Consider the following 27,118-nt stretch of genomic DNA (forward strand, 5'->3'; position numbering starts at 1 on the left):
TGTTTGGTGTGAATATAAGTTCATCAGATTTCAATGGTTTGGATAATGTACACTGTCTAAAGATTAAAATTAATTTAAGATTGAGATTCATTCATGCTTTTTTTTTTTTTTTTTTTTTTTTTAAATTCTGTGCTCCAGGGCTGCAATTTATGTAAACAAACTATAATTATATAATTAGAACTTTAATACTAAAATTATGTTTACATTTAGTTATTTAGCAGACGCTTTTGTTCAAAGCAACTTACAATTGTGGAGGCATTCAGCCATTCAAGTAGAGGCAATACTGATAAGAAGTGCTAACTACAAAGGATACAAAGGAATAGTTTGTGCTCAGAGAATTCAGTACTAGAATTAGGAGGGGGAAGTGTTTTAGAGAGAGAAGAGTGGTTCTACAGGTGGTTTGTCAAGCCCACTCACTGTGTGAAGCACACTTAATAAATGCACTTTTTTTAGAAAGTGGAGTTTGCATGTTCTCCCCGTGTTGGTGTGGGTTTCCTCCGGGTGCTCAAGTCCACAAACATGCGGTACAGGTAAATTGGATAGGCTAAATTGTCCATAGTGTATGTGTGTGAATGAGTGTGTATGGATGTTTTTTTCAGTGATGGGTTGCAGCTGGATGGGCAACCGCTCCATAAAACTTATGCTGGATAAGTTGTCGTGTCATTCCGCTGTGGCGACCAAGGGACTAAGCCGAAAAGAAATTGAATGAATGAATATTAAAGTAACACGTTAATATGTATAATGTATCTTTAGCAAATAATCATGTTATATTGTTACATATTATTATTATTGCTTTTATTTTTGATTATTGATTTATTGATTTATATTTGATTATTGATTTGATTGTTTTATTTATTAATTTTCGACCAAATAAATGCAGCCTTGGTGAGCTCGCCAGTTTGAAAGAAAAACTGTTAATGGTCTTCCGGGCCACAGGTGGCAGCACTTCATTACGAGCGTTCAGCGGCATGCCTTTCTGATGACGTCAGGGGCGGCGAATGCAGCGGCCATTACACAGCGCGTTTAAGAGGAAGGTCGGAAGCGCGGCGAGTCAACGAAAAAAATTACTAACGACAGGTAGTGGATCCCGTCAAACGACAGAAATCGGTTACCGCCAGCTGAAGATAAACACCACCGGCGATACGACGTTTCGTGTTTAATGAGCTGATAACCGAGTGTAAGAGCAGTGGTGTGTCGCGGCGGCCCAGCGCAGCGCGTGAGTTGCTAGTGTTACATTAAACTGGAGTTCAGTCATCGAGCGTTCATTGCTCATTTAATTACCGAAGAATCTGTTAAGAACACAACAGAACATTGCCGGTGATGGATGATAAAGCGTTTACGAAAGAATTAGACCAATGGGTCGAACAGCTGAACGAGTGCAAACAGCTGACCGAGAACCAAGTGAGAACGCTCTGCGAGAAGGTAAAGAAAATGGCACTCTTGCCCATTACTAGCTCATTTATTTCATTTAGTCAACACAAATTGATTTGAAATTCGGTTTTGAATATTATGCATGAAAGCAATGTGTAACGTACTTCATAAGAATTTCATTTTAGCTAGTTTGAACGCCATTTTCATATGAATGGGATTTGCAAACAATGAATGAGATTTTACATTCATTTTAGCATTTGTTGTAACGTTAGCTAGTTAGGAATTCGAACTATTTTGAATTACATCTGGCCAATTTACATGTGCCCACCAAAACAATTTGAGAACCCTTTTTGGGTTACAGATTTTTTGTGATGTTTTTTACAGGCTTTTTAAGTTCGAAATTTCAATATGTATTTATTTTTGTATAATCCCAGACAGTTTTATTAAAATAAAATACGTTTGTAGTTTTTAACGTTAAATAGAAGGACTGGTTGAATAGCTACCTCCAGCAAATTCACTCTATTTACTTTAAAACAGCCACTACCACTGTTGTGTTTACATGCGACACAGATGTTATTTCACTAGTAGGCGATGGCTGATATGATATCATCATGACTTCATAGATATATCCTTAAATGACAATACTGAAGACTTCCCAAATGGATTTCTAGACAGTGTTTAGATGAATAGGATAGAATTAGGGCTGGGCGATTTGGCCTAAAATCAAAATCTTAAATAATTGTACATTAATTTGATTACGATTAATGAGCAATTATTATTTTTTTGTCCTCATATTTCACGGACAAGTTCTGTACAGTAAATATGCTCACATATTACAAGTGAGACATTTCTGAATGAAAAGTTCATTACTTTCAAAGTGCATTACTTGATTTTAAAATAGTTGAAGGAAACGCACACTATTATTATTTATTGAACACCAACAGTAAACAACTGAAATTAAATCACGCATTGCCTGAAACTTTTTTTTCTTATAAAAAAGTAACTTGCACTTTTAGAAAAAATATTTTTTATTATTATCATATCAAAGTAGAAAAATAAAATAAAATCTTCTAAATAAAACAGCTCTTGTATGTCCTGTAAATAATATTTTAAACAGTGCATTTCTTACATCTTTTGTTAACAAATATTTTAATGTAAATAATCATTTTATTGTAATGGAATATATGCCGTCTCAAAGCTCTGTAGTGCAAAGTAAGACTCAAGAATAGGTCCATCGTCCTACTTAACCAGAGATCAGATGTGTCTGCTAACCCTTGACTCCACATATGGTATAGGGAAAGTACTTGAAAAAAATTGACCTGAAAAAAATGTGATCGATTATAGGTTCTGAATGTCGATTTCGATTACTTTTCAATTGATTGCCCAGCCCTAGATGCAATCTTTCTGAAGAGTAAACAAAAATCACAGGATTAGTTTGCCCAAAACTGAAAATTCTCTCATTATTTACTAACGCTTGTTCCAAACCTGTTTGACTTTTTCTTCTGTTAAAGACAGATGAAAATATTTTGACGAAAGCTGTAAACCTGTAGCTATCCACTTCCATAGCATTTGTAACTAGACATGGGCCCATTTAAGATTCTGATGGTATGATAACTAGGCATGGGATGATAGCCATTTTCAAGGTATACTGCAGTTTGGAAATCAAGGTTTTAAAACAGCCAAAAAAAATTATTTTTAGGACAACAGTATCTTCAGCAGAGAATATATCTAAAGATGCAGTTTTAAATTGCAAAAAAAATCTGTTTTTAAAACAAATGAAGACAGCAAAAGTCTGACAAACGAAGTTAATTTAGCCAAACATGTTTACTTTTCCAAAATATTTGAAATGTTTCTCAAAATAAAATCTGTTGTGTTCAAAAGGGATTTAAAAAAAAATTAAACCAGACATTTAAAATAATATATTTTAGAGCCGTAATAATAATTATAGCTTGAGACCGTGATATGTTAATCCAAGGTCATCATAACGTTAGAATTTTATACCGGCCCATTCCTAATGATAACCTTGGATAAGTGTATCATGGTATTGTGATTACTGCTCTAACTGTCCTACTGTTCTAAGTTTTTTTTTTATACGTCTGGGTTAAAGAAAAAATCTTTTCCCCCCCAATATACATAATACTTTTTATTTTAGGAATAGCAGTAGTACGTGTACTATGATGAGTGAAAAGCTTTTTCCTTTACAATAAAATTATTTACATTAAATATTGTTCACCAAAAATACAAGAAATGCACTGTTTAAAATATTATTTACAATATTTTTAAATCAAGCAGCGCACCCTTCATTCACAAATTTCCTATCTTATAATATGTGAGCATATTTACTGCATAAATCTTGTCTTTGATCTATGAGGGCAAAAAATAAATAAGAGAATCGTTCATTAATCGTAATTGAGTTAATGTTCAGTTAATCGAGATTTTGATTTTAGACCAAATCACCCAGCCCTACAAAATACCATCAGCAATTTTGACAGTAATTTATAAAAAAAACAATGCATTAAAAAAAACACACATGTAGGCACAGATAGACTAGTACACAGTCAAAAAGATATACTAAAAAAGATACATTGGTTTCAAAAACACAGATTTCTTTACAACGCACAAAAAATACATTAATAAATAATAATTATTGTTTTTAAAACCTTGGCTTTTCTAAACTGTGGTAAACCTTGAAAGCGGTTATCATTCCATGCCTATTTATAACAATGAAAATCAAGGTATCCATGTTTTGACCTACTTTAAAACATTATCTTTTGTGTTCAACAGAAGAAAGTCACAAAGGTTTAAGAACCACCTTTAAACAGTGTAAATAGTAGGTAAAAGTTGAGTACATTTTAAATCTGGGGTTAACTATCCCTTTAAAATGTTTAGTGAATAGGTGCAGTCTTGCAAATGAAATAGGGAACATAAGCCCCTAACATGTACAATGGCATTTGTAGTAGGGTTGGGCGATGTCGACCAATTTGGCATCGTACGATGTCTAATGTGAAACATTGTGATGGACGATGGCATCAACATCAAATGCGGAGGTGATTTAATTATTAATGAATAATTAATTAATTCATAACAAATTCATTATTTGTAGCCTACAGTTTCAACCACCTGACCTGCATGGTCTTTGTTTTACCCATAAACAAATCATAAATAAATAAAGATAAGTTGCACACAAATTACCACCTGTCAATCACTTTTTCTGCGGGAGGTTGGTCGGTAGAAAAGTTGCACAACCAACAGTATCGGAGGTTTTCACTAAAATAATTAAGTACAAGTGTGAAAGTGAAAGACTGAAGCAGTGTACTAATGCTGCGACACGTTACCTGATAGATTAAAAAAACAAAGAGTCGTTAGATATAGACAAGATTAATTAAATATCTTGTATAACACCTATAGTAAGACGCGATTAAGCGATACACTCTTGATAAACTGTCCGACTTGCACAGCTCACTGGAGCTCACATGAGCGCGAGTGTGTTTGGCTGTGTGTGTGTGTATGGTCACGTGATGTGCATTTTCAGCAGACGGAGGGCATCTCAAATGCTAGGTAAAACACTGTGTGGATGTGGATCATTTTCGTTCTAAAATACCATTTTAACACTTGGTGTAAACGAGGCCTTAGTGTGTATTTTTTGCGAGCTGGTTTGCGATGGGGGTGGGGCGGAGGATCTGCGATGCCAGCTCAGCATAGTGTTGTTTATTGGCCATCAGTAGGCCCACCCGAAATCTGCCCGCGCAGAATTCCACAGATATCCATTTATTTTTAGCCCATCATTAATTCTGTTTAGTTACTTGAGTAAATGTGTGGAAATCTATATTTATTCAATTTTTTTTTATTAATTTCGGTAATATTATTGACTAATGTAAAAATTTTCATCTGATTTATGTACAATGCAGTTTGTACAGTAATATTTTCTGTCTTTTACTAGATATATTATTTGACAAACTTGCTTTATTTACCAAATAAAGTGATTCTGATTGGATTTGCATTTTAAACAATAAATAAAAGTTAAAATATGTTATTTTTATTTCATATATTAAGGGTTTAGTTATGATACTCCCAAAATAATTCCACAGAAATTAGCAGATTTTTACCAAAATTCTCAGCAGAAATAGCAAAAAACGTCTGCGGATTCCATCTGGCCCTAGCCATCGGCGATGGACAATGGCATCGTCTATCGGCCCAACCCTAATTTGTAGTATTATTGAAGCTTTTATAAAATCATTGCTTCCTCATAAAATAATGAGGCCACAATCATTTAAGTGATATTTCTAAAACAAATTTTATCAGAAGACAATATTGTATGACCTAATCCTGACATCAAATGTTGCCAATCAGCAAAAATGTGCAGTCAATTTGAAATGTTAAAGTTCTTTATATCAGTTTACTCCACTTACTGAACAGTAACTTACTAAATATTACTTTGTCTATTGATTTGTTGTATGGAGCAATATCTCACACACATGGTGTGATATTGCGTCATCTAGAAACAAGTTGTTTTTAATAACTCTGTTATAACATGCCGTGCTAATGTTTTGAATGTTAGCTCTTCAGGATAAGCAGAGACACATGCCTTTATTTGTTTAGTTGGACAATGAGTCTTTATAAAACAAAATGCTTTTTGCTCCTTTGCTGTTTTTGTACTATTTTAGATTGTCAGACAGCCGCCTTTGGTCACTGCATCACAAGTGAAGGAAAAATGTAAAAATAGCCCATTAGTTCATGAGTAGTGAGTGCTCAGGCTGCCTGTATAACTATAATACCTTTCCTTAGCATGTAGTTCATCTGTACTGGCCTAAATCTGTCTGTGTTTTACTACCCACAATCATGTACCGCGTTAAAAGGGGATAAAGTTAAACTGTTCTCGCTGCTGTTCTAAATAGAATTGGGTCTCCATGGAAACACACTCATACTGTCTCCATGGTGATGGGGGTTGTTCTCTCAGCAAATATTGATTTGATTTCACAGCGATACAGAGTGCACAGACATGCACGTCCATCAGATAAGCACTCTTGTATCTTTTAATATTTCATGCTTTGACTACTTTTCTGCATGTTTAAAATCTGCATGTTGTCCTGAGAAATGTCAGCATCTTCTAGCCTTCGTAAAAATGTGCACACACGCATTAAATGCTTTTCCTATTGGATATTTTCTTCTCGCATATCGGGATTGGTATTCCAGTAAAGGCAGATTTGATTTCACTGAAACGCATTGCTATTTAAGAAGTGCATTCTTTCCTTATTCATTTTCTGCTTGAAGTTTAGGCTTGCTAGGGATGCACTGAAAAAAAAATGATTCATTGCATTTATTACATTTCTTTCTGAGGTCACTAGTTGCAAACAATTTATAGGGCTGAACTTAAATAATTAAATTTTAACCAGTAACCTTAAAACATTTGTAAATCCAATATAGATTCACTGATTGGATCATTGGTCAAGGTCAAAAATAAGTAGTCTAATGTTATCAAAAAGGTAAAACGTTAGCAATCGCAAAAATAAGTACAACTGAAAGTTTCCAACTAAATGAACCATTTAAATTACTCCATATTTATGTTGCTAAAGTTTCGCATTCAAGATAGGAGCTATATAATATTATGCTATTATACTGTTATTGGTTGATTTAATTATTTAAAAAAAATCTTGTTTCTTAAAAGGAAGGCAAGGCAAGTTTATTTATATAGCATATTTCATACACAACAGTAATTCAAAGGACTTTGCGTAAACAAGCATAAAAGAAAGAAAATAAAAACAGATTAAAACGGGTTTTAAAAGAATGAAAAAGAAAAGACATAGAGTGATCTGTTGCACATAGCACAGTGCTCAATCAGTAAAGGCACAGCTAAACAGTCTTGATTTGAAGGTGCCTAATGTTGGAGCACATCTGATCATTTCCTGAAGCTGATTTCAGCAGCGTAACTGGGAATGTAACTGGGAGCCAGTGTAAAAACCTTAGGACTGGTGTGATGTGCTCTGATTTCCTGGTTCTGGTCAGAATCCTGGCAGCAGCGTTCTGGATAAGCTGCAACAGTTTTTGGAAGCCCACTGAGGAGTCAATTACAGTAATCCACCCTGCTGATGATAAAAGCATGAACAATTCCTCACGGGAAACAAAGCATCTGATTCCCGCAATGTTTTGGAGATGGTATACTAAATTAGTTACTATTTTGACATGACTACTGAAATTCAGATATGACTCCGTAAACACCAAAATTCTTGACATTTTTTTGATTTTGACTCCTAGAGCCAAGGTACACATTCAACTTGAGAACCTCATCTCTACGGAATACCAGGCTATTAAAGACTTTAAGATCGGTTTTAAGATCTTGTAGAAAACAAATGGAAGATTTGGTGTTTCAAAACAGTCCACATTTATTTTGGGGTGAAAGGGTGCCATTATTTTCAGCTAGTGTGTGTGTGTATACAGACGGCTTGTTTTCGGTTTTGTTCTCCCCCCGCTCGTCAGTGGGAACGGGCGCGGTGGGTAGAAAACGAGGCAGGTAGGGCAGCGGGACAAAAAATGCTGAATATAAGCGGGAGCGGTCGGGTTCGGGCTGAAACCTGGCGGGAGCGGGATTCAAAATTTCTCTACATCACACCTTGGAAAAATAAAAATGGTATGATTCTGCATTGTGTGGCCTTCAGTTCTAATTCTTAGTTAAAGGTCAACAACTGAAGCCTTCACTGCTTTTCCAGTGATAAGAGGAGAAAATAATGGGGAAGATACCAGTGCATGTATTAAACTTCTTAAAGACCTGCGTCTTTGCTTTCTCCACTATAGCCCTGATGACTGTAAAGCTTTTAGTAGACCACAGTTACTGAGAGTGCTTACAGGAGCCAGTGGACATAACCACAGACTTAAAGGTCTCATGAAGTGCATTGAAATGTGCATTTTTTGCACGTTCTCCCTGCGTTCGCGTTGGTTTCCGTCTGGTGCTCCGATTTTCCCCACAGTCCAAAGACGTGGTACAGGTGAATTGGGTAGGCTAAATTGTCCGTAGTGTATGAGTGTGTGTATGAATGAGTGTGTGGATGTTTCCCAGAGATGGGTTGCGGCTGGAAGAGCATCCGCTGCGTAAAAACGTGCTTGATAAGTTTGCATTTCATTCCGCTGTGGCGACCCCGGATTAATAAAGGGACTAAGCTGACAAGAAAGTGAAATGCTGAATGAAAGTTTGTCACTGCTAGCAAAATGATTTGATTGCTTTTATCTTCTTTAATTTTGATTTCACATAGATATAAAATTAAAATACTGTGCTTTTAATTTGTATTTTATTATCTTGTTTGCATTTTGGCAGTATAAATAGCAATAGTTAATGCAAGTAAATCACTGAATGCAACAAACCTGATGTCATCAATGCATAATAAAAAAAATACATAAATTGTTAAATATTAGCCTTCTCCTATCACTTGCATCTGTAAATATAATCACAAATGAGCTTGATACTTTGCGTTGGATACGGATGAGCTGTGATGCACTCATCGTGCTTGCTTGGTCACTTAGTAAAGTAACAGAATAGTAAGTAACCTCTCTTATCAGCAAGACACACGAGAAGACAATGGCTGTATTGTTTGATCAGGTCGCAATGTGTTCGTGAAAATGGTTTAAAGATTCAGTTGTGTGGAACATGGCTCAACAATAAAGACAGATTTGCCTTTGGAAACATCCTTGTCATGTTTTCCTGTTTTTCTGCTTGATCTTAGTACTGATGCAAATAAGGTTTTTTTTACAAGATTCATCTCAACTTTTATTGTGACTCATGCACAATCCTGTTTACCCCCTCAGGCTAAAGAGATTCTTACTAAGGAGTCCAATGTACAAGAGGTGCGTTGTCCCGTTACGGTGTGCGGAGATGTGCACGGCCAGTTTCATGACCTAATGGAGCTCTTCAGAATTGGAGGGAAGTCACCTGACACCAACTATCTGTTTATGGGTGACTATGTAGACAGAGGGTATTACTCAGTGGAAACAGTAACACTTCTTGTTGCACTAAAGGTAAGTTTTCTGTGTTTGCCTTGATGGTTTTGCAAACATTTGAGACATGTAGAGAGCTATTTTGTTTATATGATTTTTTTTTTTTTTGTAGGTTCGCTATCCAGAACGCATTACGATATTGCGGGGAAACCACGAGAGCAGACAGATCACACAAGTGTATGGTTTCTATGACGAGTGCTTGAGGAAATATGGCAACGCAAATGTCTGGAAATACTTCACAGATCTTTTTGATTACCTTCCCCTCACAGCCCTGGTGGATGGCCAGGTGAGGAACACTGCCCTTCTGAGAAATGTGGATTTTAAGTCGGACCGTACAGTGTATAATTTCAGCATTTATATTGCAATGTTATCATTGGTAATAGTCACATCGCAGGATAGGCAATGTTGATTTAGTATTAGAATGATCATTTGCACGTGTTTTTGAGGCCTGTGACTGTATAAAGCAGGGGTCATCAAACTTGTTCCTGAAGGGCCGGTGTCCTGCAGATTTTAGCTCCAACCCTAATTAAACACACTTGAACTAGCTAATCTAGGTCTTACTATGTGAACACAGCGACGACATCACATTTGCCGTGCGCACTCAAGCGAACTAGCGAACACGTCAAGTATACATCAGACTTAATGGTTTTTAAAACATTTAGGCATAAGAAATTGCTAAATTTGTAAATTTAATAGCAATTTTTTATTATTACAATTCAGTTTTCTGCACCTGAGTACTGTTAAGGCTCTGAAAAGGACAAAACACTGCTTATTTAAATGCTTTTTTTCTTTATTGTATTTATAAATGTTTATTGCATATATATGTAGATGCACTCCCCCACAGAATCATCCCAATCAGTCTAAAATGATATTTTTTTTCCAACTAGAGATATTCAAGTCATTTGGTGAAATTGTATTCATATCACAATATATATCGCAGAAAAATACAAAATATCGCAATATTACATTTTTACAATATCGTGCAGTTCTAATTTTAAGAATAATGGAGAAGCGTTTATTTTTTACTTTTCCCAAAAAGCAAGCTACCATTTAATAGTCAGCCAGAGGAACTGTTATTAACTCTTTATTTCTCTATATGCCAGATCTTCTGTCTGCATGGTGGGCTCTCTCCGTCCATAGACACGCTGGATCACATTCGTGCACTGGATCGTCTGCAGGAGGTGCCGCATGAGGTCAGTAGAACTACTAATCACTTCCACATACTGGATCCTTGAAGAAACATCACTTCTTGAAAGAAGTACATCACTGTTTGCATGCTAGTAGGGTTGTAACAATATACCGGTATGACGGTTTACCACGATTTGAACGTGCACGATTATCATACCATGAACAATTGCATATCAACGGTTTTAACCCTTAAAGACCGAGACAGCCGCCCGCGGCTTAAAATAATTATTGCTCTTAAATGTTTAATAACTTTTGATCTGCTGATCCGATTCATACAATTCAAAGATTGACATAAAGAAGAGAGTCTCAGCTTTCCAGTGCTGTATCACATAACATTCGCGGACTTTCAGAGGCTCCGGAATCAGTGCGGTTACGTCATCAACATTTGACAACGCTGATTTGACAAAGAAACGCTCGTCACTGTGTCTCCGGACAAATCAGACATGATACATTGATGCATTGTCCCTCCTCCATGCCCAGATTGGTTCAAACTCGCTATATCACAACCAATAAGCATAGGTTTCGCTTTTGTTTGTGGACCAAGCTTTTTGAACAACACGGAATGAGAGATACATGAGGCATACATTTATGCGCGGCTAAATAAAACGCAAAAAAAAAAGTTTTGCGTGAAATAATTCTCATACTAAGTACTTTTGCATGCACAGCAGCACAGAAACATGACAAAACAGTGACACAGCAAAGACGAACTGCTGCTCTTGCTGTTTTCAAAAGACGCAAATGAAGATGCAGCTGTTTGTCTGCATTGCATACAACCATATCCAAATCCATATCCATAGACAACCATATCCATGCTGGCACATAAAACCTAAGGATGTTCCATATTGAATCTAGTTTCGTTATGTAACTATTTATAGTATAGTAAATATTTATATCTATTTTTTTACTGAGGATTTGCACCATGTTTATTTGGACTTTATTTGGACTTTGACACATTATTTATTATTTTCTTATTTTTATTTGTTCATTGTAAGTGGTGTTGTTTATAGTAACTAAAAATATATTATTTGGAAAAAGTCAAATTTGCTTCACTGTTCTATTATTTTGTAACATTTGTAACATACCGTATACCGCGAAACCGTCAAACCGTGGTATTGTTTTAGACGATTATCATACCGTGAAAAATTCGTACCGTTACAACCCTACATGCTAGCAGTAGAAATGTTTTAGTTTTGGTCTGTGACAGCCAGCCAAAATACAGTTCAGTTTACACCTCTCCCCTTAATACAACAACACAGAGATTAGATCAGCAGTTTAAACAAAATCCCTGGAGCTGTCGAAAGTCCAGCAGATGATGCGTTTGCCTGGACAGAGGCTACACTTTGTTCTTTTAAATATAAAATGAAAGGATTAAAAGGGGTTTTAATGCATCAATACAGTGTTGTTTAGATTTTTTTGTACTTTAGAATGTTTTCAGTTTAACATTTTTGTCTAAGCCGGTGTCAAACAATAGTTTTTAGATAAATATAAATATATATATATATATATATATATATATATATATATATATATATATATATATATATATATATATATATATATATATTTTTTTTTTTTTTTTTTTTTTTTTTGCACAAATTTAGAATAAGATTACCTTAAAAGACACTGTGCAGCTTCAAAAGTTTAAATCATTTTTGTAAAATGGATTTGACAAACATTTGGGGTTTTAACCCATATATAGCAGCATTGTAATGATAAAAAGCTGGTTGAATACTCTTCTGAGGAATGCAAATAGACGCCTGCAGGGCTCAACAATAAGGACTGCCCGGTGGCCCAGGGCCAGCGTGAGAGACACTTGGGACAGTAGACCGGATCATTACTGGCCCGATTGGGACAGTTCTGCCTTGTCACTAACATTTAATTTGTCTGTGACTATTTGTCAATTGCGTGCATTTTAAGTTTGTGCTTTCAAATCTTTAAATGCTACCTTCTCTGTAATGTCGTAAACAACATATTGCTTTCCGATTCGTCTTATCTGATTGATTTGACCATGCAATTTTTTTTTGTAACCTGGTAACAACCAGTACAGCGTAGAAACAGCAACATGGCGGCATCAAATTAAAAGGCTAAACGAAAATGTCTGTCTCTAACGTGTTGGAAGTAGACATTTACTTGGAAACAACACGACAAAATAAAAATGAAGTGATGTTATGCATAGTTTGCCGTCCGTTTGACAAATCAGCCACCTTTTGTTAAATAATTTCAAACTGCAATAAAATGCCTCCACATTTTCCATACTGCTCTTTTTGTTTGCATAACACTTATATTTACAATTGTTTGTTTAAGTATTGAAATTCTAGATTTACAGACTTTATTTTTGACACATTATTTAAAATATGTGGTTAAAAAACAGCTATTAACTTTCCTTTTTTTTTTTGGTGGGGCCAGTGAAAATTTTGGCAGGGCTAGTAAAAATCTAAACCACTTGCCCGATCGGACCAGTAGAAAAAATCCTTAGCGTTGAACCCTGGCCTGTCTTGTGAGTACACGTCAGCCTTGCAAGCGCAATCAATAACATCATGAAGCTCATGAAGTAAGATCATCTATCATGAACAGTGTTTGCAGATCATTTCTGATTGGCTGTGTTTGATCTGCCCACTGTAGAGAGCAAATGCACCTTACTGGATGATAGGAAATGTTGCAGAAGGGTTTACCGATCCAGCTTTAGTACAATTTCTGTATAATAATAGACATGCACAATATTCAACGGTTTTTTTATTTTTTTTTTATAAAAGAATAATAGTTTATGTAGTCATGCGCATGCTTTGACAGCTAATATGCCATTAATTTGATGCTTTGCAAAAGTTGCACCTTTACCAAATGCTTTTTGTTGCAAAATTAATTTAAATTCCTTATGCCGATTAAGAAACTAAAATAGGCCAAGGCTACTATAGTAAAAAAATCCAATCTAAAATGTAAAACTAAATAAATTGCTAAATACTCTAGACACACTGAAGTGTCAAGCCTGCAGCCCACATCAAATGTGGAAAGTTATTGCGCAACATTTAACAAACAGTTCACTATGCATTTCATGTCATTTTGCTCCCATGGATAATTGAATATTAATTAGATGTCATTACGCTGCTGTGCCGTCAGCCAATCGTTGCATTGCTGTTCATGACTTCGAGGAACAATAGATTTGTCATTCACAACACGCGCAAAGATCTCAGATCAGTTCATCCAGACATTTTAATCTGATTCACAAACTTGTTTAAAGAACCAAATTAGCCAGAGATCAGTTATCAAGATTAAAAGATCCAGGATCTGCCAAATAATCTTAAAATCATTTGAGAGGTACAAAGAACAGACCCCAGGAGTCACAGTTGAAAAAAACATGTTATTTATTGTTAAACTTTGCAGTAACTCCGCAAATTTCCCCTAAAATTGTTTAGTTTGCATGTATTTTTATAGTCTGTCACTGCGTATGCATTCCAAGCCAGTTTTAAGCATTCGGGCGCAAGAATTTCTAATGTTTGTAAATTAAAGAAAGGTTAATAAATTTGTGCTATTTTTTTATCTTTGATCATTTAAATTTATGTACCTAAATACTTTTGCACTGTTTATTTTATTTGTATCTTTACTACTGTATTTATCAATGTTTGTGATTTGGTTTATTAAATTTTATGCATATGTGCTGGCCTACAAAATCTTCCCAATCAATCTAAAAATGACAAAATCTTTCCACATAGAAACATTCAAGTCATCTAGTAAAATTTATACTTGATAATCACAGTATGTATCGCAGAAAAACAAAATACAGCAATATTGTTTCTGTTCCAATATCGTGCAGCCCTAATTCTAAACAATTAATTTGACCCTCTTATTGATTTACTATACAAATACAGAAGTCTTATAGATGATTATTCTGAATCAGTTAATTTGCTAAGCTTATTATTAACAGTTTTGTTAATTGGTATTTCCTAAATGTGTCTCGGGTCAGTCGAAGTACTGTGCACACAGTGCATAGTGGTAAAGCAAATTAATGAAGCGCCTTCATTCTCATGAGCTTTCCTCTTATCAAGATCACATTCATGTGTTTTAAGCGGAGCCCTTGTGACTGTTCAGCAGTGTACCTTGTCTCTTCTGCTTTTATTAGCTCAGATGAAGTAACCAAGATACCAGCTGTACTTGTAAATGCCAGGAGTAATTAAAGTGTGTTTAAAATATATGGCCTCTATAAAACACGTTCTAATGAAAGCGTTCACTGCTTCAGTGGGAATTAGTTGTAAGTGTGTGTGTGTGTGTGTGTGTGTGTGTGTGTGTGTGTGTGTGTGTGTTTCAGGGACCAATGTGTGATCTGCTGTGGTCAGACCCTGATGATCGCGGTGGCTGGGGAATCTCTCCACGAGGAGCCGGTTACACCTTTGGGCAGGACATTTCAGAGACCTTCAACCACGCTAATGGCCTTACACTGGTGTCCCGTGCTCATCAGCTGGTCATGGAGGTGAGGTCTACAAATGAACTCTTCATGGGCCCTAAGAGGAGTCTAGATTGGATCATATAAATAGTTATAATGTAGATTCAATAATCATGTATATATTTTTTACAGGGGTACAACTGGTGTCATGATAGGAATGTCGTCACTATCTTCAGTGCGCCAAACTACTGCTATCGCTGTGGCAACCAGGCAGCCATTATGGAACTGGATGATACTCTTAAATATTCGTTGTAAGTAACATCTCTTTCAAAGATGTATTCTCTGGAGCTGTGTTTTCAACCACATTCCTGGAGGACCACCAACACTACATGTTTTGGATTTCTCCTTTATCTGCCACACCCATTACAGGCGTTTCTGTCCTTGCTAATGAGCGAGTGATTTCAATCAGGTCTGTTTGGTTAAGGAGACATAGAAGATGTGCAGAGCTGGTGGTTCTCCAGGAATCTGGTTGAGAAACACTGCTCTAGAACAGCGTTTCTCGACCACATTCCTGGTGGACCACCAACACTGCATGTTTTGGACGGCTCTTTTGTTTGCCACACTCATTACAAGTGTTTCTGTCTCTGCTAATGAGCTGATCATCTGAATCAGGTCTGTTTGGTTTAGGAGACATGAAAAATTGTGCAAAGCTGGTGGTTCTCCAGAAACGGGTTGAGAAACTGGTCTAGGACAGTGTTTCTCAACCACATTCCTGGAGGACCACCTACACTGCATGTTTTAGATGTCTCCTTTGTCTGCCACACCCATTACAGGCGTTTCTCACTTTGCTAATGAGCTAAAATTGAGTCAGGTCTGTTTGGTTAAAGACATTTAAATTTGTGCAGAGCTGATGATCCTCCAGGAACGTAATAGAGAAACACTGATGTAGAATATAAAGGTTGATGCCAGCAATTAGGAATGCTCATTTTGGTTAATTTTACTGACCGACAACCGCCGCTCTTTAAGCGAATATTAACGGTTAACTGGTCAGGCTAATTATAAATTGACGTGTCGGTGTTTGACACATTAAATATCACATTTTAGAATACTCATTTATTTGAATGTGAACAATAGCGTACCGAACATATTAACAACAGCACACCTTCAAGCAACTGCAGCGTTTCCAACAGCATAGAAAAACAGGACAAACTGAGTAAAATAAATAGTCCTGCCCTAGATATTCTTTAATTAAATGACAAGTTTAGATTACAAATGAAAACACTGACTACATTTTTTTTTTTTTTTTTAAGAACTGGCATATGCTGTTTTTTTTTTCTTCAAAGAACAATACCAAACTCTCAAATCGATTGCTCAACGGAAAATATGCATTTAATCAAGTGAAAGCCCTGCCTCTGCTTTCATTTAATTGAAGAATAAAGAAAGATGCAACTGACTTTAGATTTTTCAACTCAGTGTTGACTTTTTTTCAACTGCTCGGATGTTAGTAAACCATTCAAAGATGCCCTTTTCAAAGCAAAAAGCGTGTTCGCTATGATATGCAGCCAAACTTGAACAATATATATAATATTTTGAAATCATTTAACTGATTACCGTGCACCGAGATATTGCATTGAACCGAATCGATGGCAAGATAATCGTAACCGAACCGTGAGACCAGTATACGTTCACAGCTCTAACAGAGACCTAATAATATTATTGTTGTGTAGGGTCCAGCCAGTTGGTCCAATGACGGTATCCAATGGTGGATGAAGGTTCGCTGCATGTTCGGTCTTTCCAGTGCACAATGTTGATTTATATTAAACTTAACTCATATCTGACTCCAATTTTAGTATGAGGTGGTTTAGAATATTAATATGTTTATCCTCGTTTTATCTGACTCCAATTATAAAACATTGAGAAGGTTATTTTGCTTCCTTTCACATTATTTTAGATTATGATTGAATATTCTCTTCGGTTCATCATTTTATGTTATTCTCGTTCATTGGGATCTCTATAACATCCTGAATCTTGTACCGGCCGAGTATACAATTTCTTAAGCACAAGCATGTCAGTCTTGGTCACTAAACAGGGGCGATTGACCGCTATCCTAAAAAGGCAGAACCCTACTTACTCAGATTAGGATATTTTTTATGCGGTCCCCATAGGTCTGCTACCTCCTAAATCAGACAGAGCTATTTAGTCATATAACGATCATTACTATAGAATTAAGCAGACCAGTCGTACTTAAACTAGTAGTAACTTTGAATAATCACTATACTATCTAAATAGTATTAAAAGTTTATCGGGTGAAGGACTATCCCCTTAGATATCCTTTTACAGCCTAAGTATACATGAATAAATGCCAATTTGTTAGTCGGAGCTCTAGAGACATCGTGTAACGTGCCGCAATGCTCCGTCTACCGTGTTCTAGTCCGCTACTAACCTGAACAGGGGCTTGTGGTGCTATGAAATTACCACAATCTACTAAAGATAATAACACGAACTCTGTTTGAATCATTCAAAACATAACAATTTATTAGTCAGGTAAATGTATTATGCCAATTCAATCAGTCAATTCATAAATGATCAATACAAAACATCAAATTATCAAAGATAAATCCAAGATGAAAAGATGCATACCTGACTTTGAAATATACATAACATGGGGCAGACCCCATGTTATGGGCTGATCTGGTTAGGCAGAATCGCCTTGAGCTTTTCTTAGCCCTTACCTTAAATAATCCGAGAATTCCCTCAAGAAAGGGGGTGTGAATGTATAACAAAAGGCATTCACACTTAGTGTCACACCCCTCACAGTGGTTCAAAAGATGCCTGAAGTTATATATTTATTGTTCTGATTATGTCTATTTCTGAGAGAATGAGACCATTGTACCAATCGCACTGAGACATTTCAAATGATATCAAACATGATAGTTAAAGTCAGTTTGGTTAATTCTAGAACATTCAAACATTGAAATGACCATATGTGTGAGTTAGGGGGATGAAGCAGACTCAGATGCAAATGCAGCAGGAACTGGTTTTTCCCGCATTCCTCCCTGGTGGGTTGTGAAGTCACCAGTCTCTGTTTTCAGCTCATGTTTTGAATTGTCAAAGATATCAGAATATTTGCAATATTTCAATTCTTACAGATAACCCCCATTTGATCCCGTGGGTCAGATATAAATGTGTCCATGGGGTCACTATGTATCCTTGTTGAGGTCGTTCAGGGGCAATTCAAGACAGTCTCTGCAGGATTTTTCAGTTGTAAGTCGTGTTCAGCAGGTAGCTAAACAGGTCCAGGCTCGTTTTCACCTCTTTTGATGAGCCTGACCCGAATGCACTGCTCATTCAGTCCATACAGGCCTTCATAGCTTCCACTGTGTCCTTCCCCTGACAAAAGTGTCCACGTCGTGTGGGCTTCTCATAGTCTGCTTCTTCTGATGAATCTGGTCACCTCCAGATATGCAGACATCGGCATGTGGGGGTCTACAGTGTGTATACACTGCCTTCTCTCGGACACCTAAACAGCAACTTGATGGCTCAGCGATTGAACAGTTATGAACTTGTGTCATTCTGCATTGGAGAAAGTCATGAGGTTAAGCATAAAATATATGATCGAAGCATAAAAGTCAGCAAGTGCGAGTCGTACAACTGGTCTCAGGTCTCTTTCAATCTGTTTAAATGGTCCAATCAAAAACAGATAAGTCTTTGTCACCACTGAGATAGGGTATAATGATAGGGAGAATATTAAATATTCTTGGTTTGAATTACTCAAGGTAAAGCTATCAAAAGGTCAGTGCAACTTATTAAAACAGTATAACAGGCAGTATGCATCATAAAACATATCATCATGACAATACATTCAAATAAATGACATTCATTTTCAAAATGAAAAAACGTGAAGATATTTGTCATACATGATAGTAATCACATTATTTAACCATAATTATGAAGGTATATCTATAATAATGTGTGTGTTTGTGTGTGTATGTTGTGTGGTGTGTGTGTGTGTGTGTGTGTGTGTGTTAGTGTGTGTGTGTGTTTATGTGTGTGTGTGTGTGTTTGTGTGTGTTTGTGTGTGTTTGTGTGTGTGTGTGTGTGTGTGTGTGTGTGTGTGTGTGTGTGTGTGTTTGTGTGTGTTTGTGTGTGTTTGTGTGTGTTTGTGTGTGTGTGTGTGTGTGTGTGTGTGTGTGTGTGTGTGTGTGTGTGTGTGTTTATGTGTGTGTGGGGGGGCTTGAACACAATTGATGGTATTTGTCAAATTTAAATGTCCTAGTGATTATTAGAAGTGTCCTCACTTCGGTTTAATTTTAATCACTTTAGCACTTATACCTGTTATTGGTGATAGATTGGAAAACCAGGGGCCCTCTGGTTTGTCAACCATCCCCACAACAGTCAGTGTATCTATGGCAAGTTCGCCTCTATTGAAGTTTTATACCATCAATTTGTTGTCAAAGCCATGCAAATGTGTAATTTCTTTTCAGCTGGCAGAGGGTGTCAGAGGGTGTTTGTTGTCTCGTCTGTCATCAGATTAATTATTCTGTTCTATGTGTGTGAGGCTAATGTGTTTTGTTTGTATAAACATGGACAAAAGGTCTTAATTAATGAGATTTGACTCCTGGGTCTTTGAAGACTAAGGTGTTATCTATGTGCCTGGGTTTACCTGTGGCTATGTGTCAGTGTAATGCTCCGAACAATGGTAATCAACTTTTATAATTGTGTTGCAAAATTTTAGTCCTGTCTTAGCAGGGAGCCAGCATAAAAATGTGAACATGAGGTGTGTTCCGGCTCAAATTGATTCCATATAATATCTTTTACGGAGCATGTTAAGGTGCAATGTTCAAAGCCGGATCCTGTAAAAATGCATTTTCATGGTTAATTTAATTATCACACTCTATACTCCTATTTGTAGTTTAAACTGCAGCTATACAGGGGATAGCAGAGTTTTCTACTTTTGGAGATCAAAGAAACAAATATCATGAATTTCAACATAGTTAATTCCATTTTCATACAGGACATGTGGTTTAACATGTGTATAGTATAAAGCAAATTTAAAAATGCCACTAGGATTCGTAATAATAGAGTCTGTTGCAAATGGTCTTTGCAGGAACCATGGTTTTAGTCCCATTGCTATTAAGCAATTTGGGAAGATTTTAACTATGAGATCTTTTTGTGTCTCTGTTTCATTTAACATGTAAATTTACATCTTTGTTGAAGATGTTTTGTGAAATCACATAGCCTCCTAGAATGCTGAATCCATTGATAAGATCAGCTGTGGATAATTGTTATTCTGATGACTGATCAAAGACTTTTTCAGAAGACTCACTGCAGGAGGTGAGGGATTTGCCTCACAGGGGTTCTTGCTTTGAGATGCAAGATGGGAGGCTTTTGGCCTCTCAGGTTATGGCTTAACCTTTTGTCGCCCTCATTTGTATTTGTTTGATGTGGACCGGATCTTGAGTGTTCTTTGTTATTCGTCCGCCTAAGGTGAGAACAAAAGCAGAGAAGAACCATAGTTATTTTAGAATTTTCATCAGTTTCAAATTCAATCATGTGGAATTAATGTTAATGCATCATTTTGCAATATTAATTCTGGAAGCCACATGATGTTGCTGGTCAGATCTGTGAGTGTGTAACACCTGTTTACACAGTCTGCTGTATTCTGAGCATTATCTCCCAGTTCCGCTGGGGACATTTTTCTGAATCAATCAATGATTTTTCATTAATTTCAGTTCACAATCTAATGGGCCGATACCCATAGTTCATTTTTTTGCTCTCATTAACAGTCAGATCTGTTGGCAGAAATCATTTCACCCTTTTGGTGTTCTCTGCTTAACGGTTGTCATTTTATGGTGTGACTCACAGATTCTTAAATCTTTTGACCCATAAAAACTTTGGTAACTCTGAATGTTATCATATCCATCCCCCTTTCATTATGTTTTTTCTGGTGAGCTTAACTCTCTGATCAAATTTTAATTGTAGGTGGTGTTTTTTTCAGCGAGGATTATATTGGTTTACAATCAGTTATTCTATAGTAGTTCTGTCAGTGTTTTCATTAAGCATAAAGAAAGCAAACCTCCTCAAAGTGAATGTTTCATCTCTAGTCTTTAGTGCCATGATTGGCGATTATAATATAATGTACATTATTGTTTATTCCTAATGTAATTATATTATATTAAAATAGTATGTATTAAATATAATTATATCTGGTCTCTGGAGAGTGTTTTAGAACACAGTGCATTGTTTTATGCAATTACAGCAAAAACATTCTGAGCATCTTATTATCACTGAGGTGAGACTTCTTTGCTCTCTGTCAGGCCATTTGAATATGAAAAGGTTTGAGCCATCAGGAGGTCTAAGGGCTGATTTAAAGTTAAAATCTTAGAATTTCTTTTATATTTAGTCTGTTTTGAGATTAAATTAAAGTATAGTGGATATTTTACACTGTAAACCCTAATGCTGTAACTAAATAATTGAATTGAGCTCTATTAACTTAAATCCTTAAAATTCGTTTATCTTAATTAACCTTAATGAGTATTCAGAACTTTTTCTTATTTTTGAGTTTGAAAAAATGTAATCTTTAAAAAATGCTATCAAAATGTATGAGCTGGGTGACTAAGTATTTAAAGTTTGGAAAAATTAAAATAATTAAGTTAATTGCAATTAAAATGTATAAGTTGAGTAACTTGGGTATTTTAAGTTAGTTGAACGTTTCTGTTCACTTAAAATAGATAATTTCATAACTTAAAAAATTTGACATAACTGATTGCCTCAAATTTTTATTTATTTTTTTTTTTTGTCAACTTATTCGGGATTACAGTGTAGTTGATCAGCATCATATTTGAATTTATCACCATTAAATTTAAATGGCAAATTTCTGATTTGTAAAGGCAGAGTTTTCATTAAAGCCTATTTGTCTTTTTTGCAATCAAATCATTCTGTTCTGCTCACCTTTATTTTTCACATGCAAATGCCTTTAAACAGACTGTTGTTATTAATCCAATTTAAAAGTTTACAATTGTTTTTAAATCTTAAACCATTTTTTTCCTGTTTTCCTTTTTTCCATTTTCTCTTTTTTATAAAACAGTAGATTTAAAACAATGGATAGTTTTTGATTTAAACTTTTAGGATCTAATTTATAACTCTCCACTGAGTCCCAGAATATAATTTGGATGATGTTATTCCAATTTTAAGCTTCAACTCTTGCTGCCTAGCAGACAAAGAGATTTCAGAGCAAGGGATGGCATTTATCTATACTGCTGCTATCATGTCCCTGATAATCAAAGTGGTTTTGTCTAATTCTCAACCCCACCGGATAACGCATTCCGGTCTAACATTTTTGAGCATTTCCGACTCATTCTATCAATGTGTTTATATAGGGTGCGTCCAGCTTTCCCTCAACATTTCTAATAGGCAAAGAAGAATTGACTTACCACAGCAGCTGAAGATAGAATAGAAGATCCAAACCTCTTGGTTGATATAAATCCATTTTGTGCTGGAAAGACGTAACTCGCCTGAGTTGGGAGATCACGGAGATGGGTCACCATTTTGTAGGGTCCAGCCAGTTGGTCCAATGACGGTATCCAATGGTGGATGAAGGTTCGCTGCATGTTCGGTCTTTCCAGTGCACAATGTTGATTTATATTAAACTTAACTCATATCTGACTCCAATTTTAGTATGAGGTGGTTTAGAATATTAATATGTTTATCCTCGTTTTATCTGACTCCAATTATAAAACATTGAGAAGGTTATTTTGCTTCCTTTCACATTATTTTAGATTATGATTGAATATTCTCTTCGGTTCATCATTTTATGTTATTCTCGTTCATTGGGATCTCTATAACATCCTGAATCTTGTACCGGCCGAGTATACAATTTCTTAAGCACAAGCATGTCAGTCTTGGTCACTAAACAGGGGCGATTGACCGCTATCCTAAAAAGGCAGAACCCTACTTACTCAGATTAGGATATTTTTTATGCGGTCCCCATAGGTCTGCTACCTCCTAAATCAGACAGAGCTATTTAGTCATATAACGATCATTACTATAGAATTAAGCAGACCAGTCGTACTTAAACTAGTAGTAACTTTGAATAATCACTATACTATCTAAATAGTATTAAAAGTTTATCGGGTGAAGGACTATCCCCTTAGATATCCTTTTACAGCCTAAGTATACATGAATAAATGCCAATTTGTTAGTCGGAGCTCTAGAGACATCGTGTAACGTGCCGCAATGCTCCGTCTACCGTGTTCTAGTCCGCTACTAACCTGAACAGGGGCTTGTGGTGCTATGAAATTACCACAATCTACTAAAGATAATAACACGAACTCTGTTTGAATCATTCAAAACATAACAATTTATTAGTCAGGTAAATGTATTATGCCAATTCAATCAGTCAATTCATAAATGATCAATACAAAACATCAAATTATCAAAGATAAATCCAAGATGAAAAGATGCATACCTGACTTTGAAATATACATAACATGGGGCAGACCCCATGTTATGGGCTGATCTGGTTAGGCAGAATCGCCTTGAGCTTTTCTTAGCCCTTACCTTAAATAATCCGAGAATTCCCTCAAGAAAGGGGGTGTGAATGTATAACAAAAGGCATTCACACTTAGTGTCACACCCCTCACAGTGGTTCAAAAGATGCCTGAAGTTATATATTTATTGTTCTGATTATGTCTATTTCTGAGAGAATGAGACCATTGTACCAATCGCACTGAGACATTTCAAATGATATCAAACATGATAGTTAAAGTCAGTTTGGTTAATTCTAGAACATTCAAACATTGAAATGACCATATGTGTGAGTTAGGGGGATGAAGCAGACTCAGATGCAAATGCAGCAGGAACTGGTTTTTCCCGCATTCCTCCCTGGTGGGTTGTGAAGTCACCAGTCTCTGTTTTCAGCTCATGTTTTGAATTGTCAAAGATATCAGAATATTTGCAATATTTCAATTCTTACAGTTGTTTTACCATAAGCTTGAGAATTAACAATATTAACAGCATACTCATATTAGCCTATTTTTCTACAGAATCGTGAGAAAATCGCGATCTTGATTTTAAGCAAAATTATGATTCTCATTTTAGCCTTGTGATGAGAAACTATAGTGTGAGGCGATGTGGATAAAACCGTTGACCCATTTGGGTGGAAGTCACAAACTACAAGCTTTGTGTTTATATCAGTTTTATATCTTCGAAACGTGAATGTTTTCAGTTTTGGGGACATTGGTATTACTCATTTTCCTAAAAATGAGTAATACCAACAGTACATTTATGGGACTTTTTAAACCTAAAATATTCTGCTTCTAAATTCTGATTCCTGCAAGTGCAAACAGCCTCAGTTCTGCTCTTTCTGCTTTAATTATAGTCAAGTGAAACTGTCAACAAACTGGAAAGCATTTACTAAACACTCCCTCATCTGCAATTGGTTGATCAGAACTGCCCCAAACTTAAATGATTGGTCGAAGTAGTGCTGCTGTTTTGGAATGTTCAAGTAAACAGAGCAGTGTTTTCACAGCACCGTTGTTAAACCCTTCAGGCAACTCAACCTACAGGCGTCTCTGCAAATTCTAAACCAGTACAGGAGAGAAAAGAAAGACTGTTGTAGTGATAAGACTGGAACACTCCATTACTGTGGGGTAAAATAATTGCTTTATGCCAAAAAGTTCTGAAATAGATTCATTTTTAACCATTCTAACAATATCTTAGTGGTTTTTCATTGAGGTTTTGGAACTGAATGTGAGCTTAAAACAGACTTTACATTTATGGTGCATTTCTTTTCCCCTACAGCCTTCAATTTGATCCTGCTCCTCGACGTGGAGAGCCTCACGTCACCCGCCGCACCCCTGACTACTTCCTATAAGCGAGCACTGGCCTGCCGTGAGAGACCTCTGATGACAAATCCAAACATGTATACATCTATTCATCTATTGTGTATATAAGACGGGGGATATGTTCTGATACAACAACACTAATACGGACCAAAATGTGCCATACAAGCATCTAATGCCCAAATCAGATCGCTCTGTCTCAGTACCGCTACAAAGTGTCTCGTTTTAGCCTCTAGTGCAAATTGCCTGCTGTATACAATGAATAGAGATGTTCCCTTCGTTCTTGAATTGTAAATTAAAAAAAGAAACAAAAAAACAAAACAAAAAAAAAAAAATGTTAAGTGAATAGCTTTCTCTCACAGTATCACAGGAATAAAACGTCCTTTAAGTTGGCAATGCCAGGCATGTGAAAAAAAAAAAAACGGTAACATTTTTATACAAGTGCACAAGCTGACATCCTTTCCTGTATCTTCACCAAAAAATAAATAAAAATAAAATGAAAACAAAAATGCTATTGGGAAGGAATGTTGAAAGCAAAAGACGTGCCTCTTCCGTTTTGGGAGTGTACACACACACACACACACACCACACGCGCATACATACACATACATATATGGACTTTATCTGACTGTCCCACTTTCTCTACTCTTTCCCATTTTCTTTTCTTTTGTGTTTCCTGTCTTCTGTGTATTTGTCAATAAGTGATTAGACTCTTCTTTGGTGTATTTCAACTAATAAAGAACTTTTAATCGCAAGCTACTCCCAAACCATACACTAGTTGTGCTTTTATTTTTGAAACTAGCCCAGTCTGGGTATAAACAATCATTGTGTACAGCGAAACGGGATGTGCTGTGCATCAATTAATGCGTTTTATTTTATTTTTTTTCAAGAAGAATAAGATTGGAATGGGACAGGGTTAGTATAGAACAGAGATGCCCAAGCTAGGGCCTGCAGGCCAAAGTTGGCCCAAAATAACATTGAGTTGACCCTCCATCCCATCTGAGAAGAGAGAGAGAGAGAATGATGGGGAATTTTGGGGAAATGCCTTTAACAGAGATTGTCATTTTTAACTTTTGTTTTTTAACTGTTAAGCTACGAAAAAGCAAACTGAAATTGTTTTTGAGAGTTCACACTTAGCTGATAATCAAAGCCTGTTTGGCATGCTGTCCCGGGAGAGAGCCCTGAGCTCGTAATATCCTCGAGCACAGGGCTCCCTCCTGTTAGAAGGGCGAGAGGGGAGTTCGAGCTCAGGTAGGTCTTGAGAACTCCTCTGCTTGTCGCGTGTTAGAAGTGTATACGGTTGTCTTAGGTGATAATTTGGTTTAGTCGATTGGCTATGGGTTTTTTTTCGGATGGTGGGAAGAAACCGGGGAACCCACGCGAACACGGGGAGAACATGTAAACTGCACAGAAACACAAAACAGCCCGATAGGAGGTTGGACCAGCTGTGAGTTGCTGTGGACCAGCTGTGAGCTGTGTAGTTCTTGCTGTGAGGCAACAGTGCTAGCGACTGGGCCACCATGTCGCCCTATCGAAAAAAAAGGGGGAAGTAGGGGTGGAGGGGGGGAAGCTTCAAGACGAAGATAACTGGAGTGAAAAACTCGGGTTATTTATAATGCTTCCATAATCATCTAATAGGGCAGATTAAGGAGCCAGCCGTGTTGATCATAAGCACGTGATCCTCGAAATTAGTTTTATGAATAAACCAAACTTAGTTAAATGTTGTGAATGAATCAGATAAAAATAAATAAATACAATAATAAAACAAAAGTGAATCAAGGCAAATTGTATTTTTTTGTGTTATAAAAGGGATTGTACATGTTTTTTTATTGTAAGATGTTCATCATATATATGTACAAAAATGTATAATTAATACAATTAAAGTATTTTATTATTTTAATGTAATTAATTATAGAATTAATTAAGTTATATAATGAATAATAATAAAAAGTTAGGAAATTGCATTGATAACTTTATAGTTTGGTATATTTCCCTCTGGACCACCATCCTCAATCAAGTTTACTTTTTGGCCCTTCATAAGAAAATGTTTGAACACCCCTGGCATAGACCCCTGCTATTATGTTTAAAAATAGAGGGAGAGCACGGACTAAAGCTGCGGTCACACTAGAATTTGTGCGAAAAAAGGCGGGAATTATCAAGAGGATTAGACATTTAAAAAAGCGAGTGATTGATCCATATTTTAAATTCCTGTCCGGAGGTCATGTTGTGATCCTCGATTGGTCTCATGCAGTCACATGATGCCATTTCGCAGGTCAGAGTTCACCAGGCTTGAACTTTCCAATGCAGCGAACTGCGAAACTTGTCACACGACCTTGCGTTTCCAGACTGACACGTGTGT

General features: G+C 36.3%; 1 protein-coding gene and 1 long non-coding RNA gene across 2 annotated transcripts; one reads left to right on the top strand and one right to left on the bottom strand.

Annotated features, from left to right (window-relative positions):
* Positions 1-1,018: 1,018 nt before the first annotated feature.
* ppp2cb (protein phosphatase 2, catalytic subunit, beta isozyme) lies at positions 1,019-25,251 on the top strand. The gene is given in 7 exon segments (NM_213293.1): positions 1,019-1,422; positions 9,166-9,375; positions 9,467-9,640; positions 10,458-10,547; positions 14,843-15,004; positions 15,110-15,228; positions 24,719-25,251. Coding segments are annotated over 7 exon segments (930 nt in total). The 5' UTR covers positions 1,019-1,320; the 3' UTR covers positions 24,792-25,251.
* Positions 17,432-23,454, bottom strand: LOC141376305 (uncharacterized). Its single transcript, XR_012386129.1, has 2 exons — positions 22,351-23,454; positions 17,432-20,399 (listed from the first exon to the last, which is right to left on the bottom strand). It is a non-coding gene; the product is annotated as an uncharacterized lncRNA (long non-coding RNA).
* Positions 25,252-27,118: the final 1,867 nt, after the last annotated feature.

The sequence above is a fragment of the Danio rerio genome, chromosome 10, assembly GCF_049306965.1.
Source record: "Danio rerio strain Tuebingen ecotype United States chromosome 10, GRCz12tu, whole genome shotgun sequence".
Classification (NCBI taxonomy): Eukaryota; Metazoa; Chordata; class Actinopteri; order Cypriniformes; family Danionidae; genus Danio; species Danio rerio.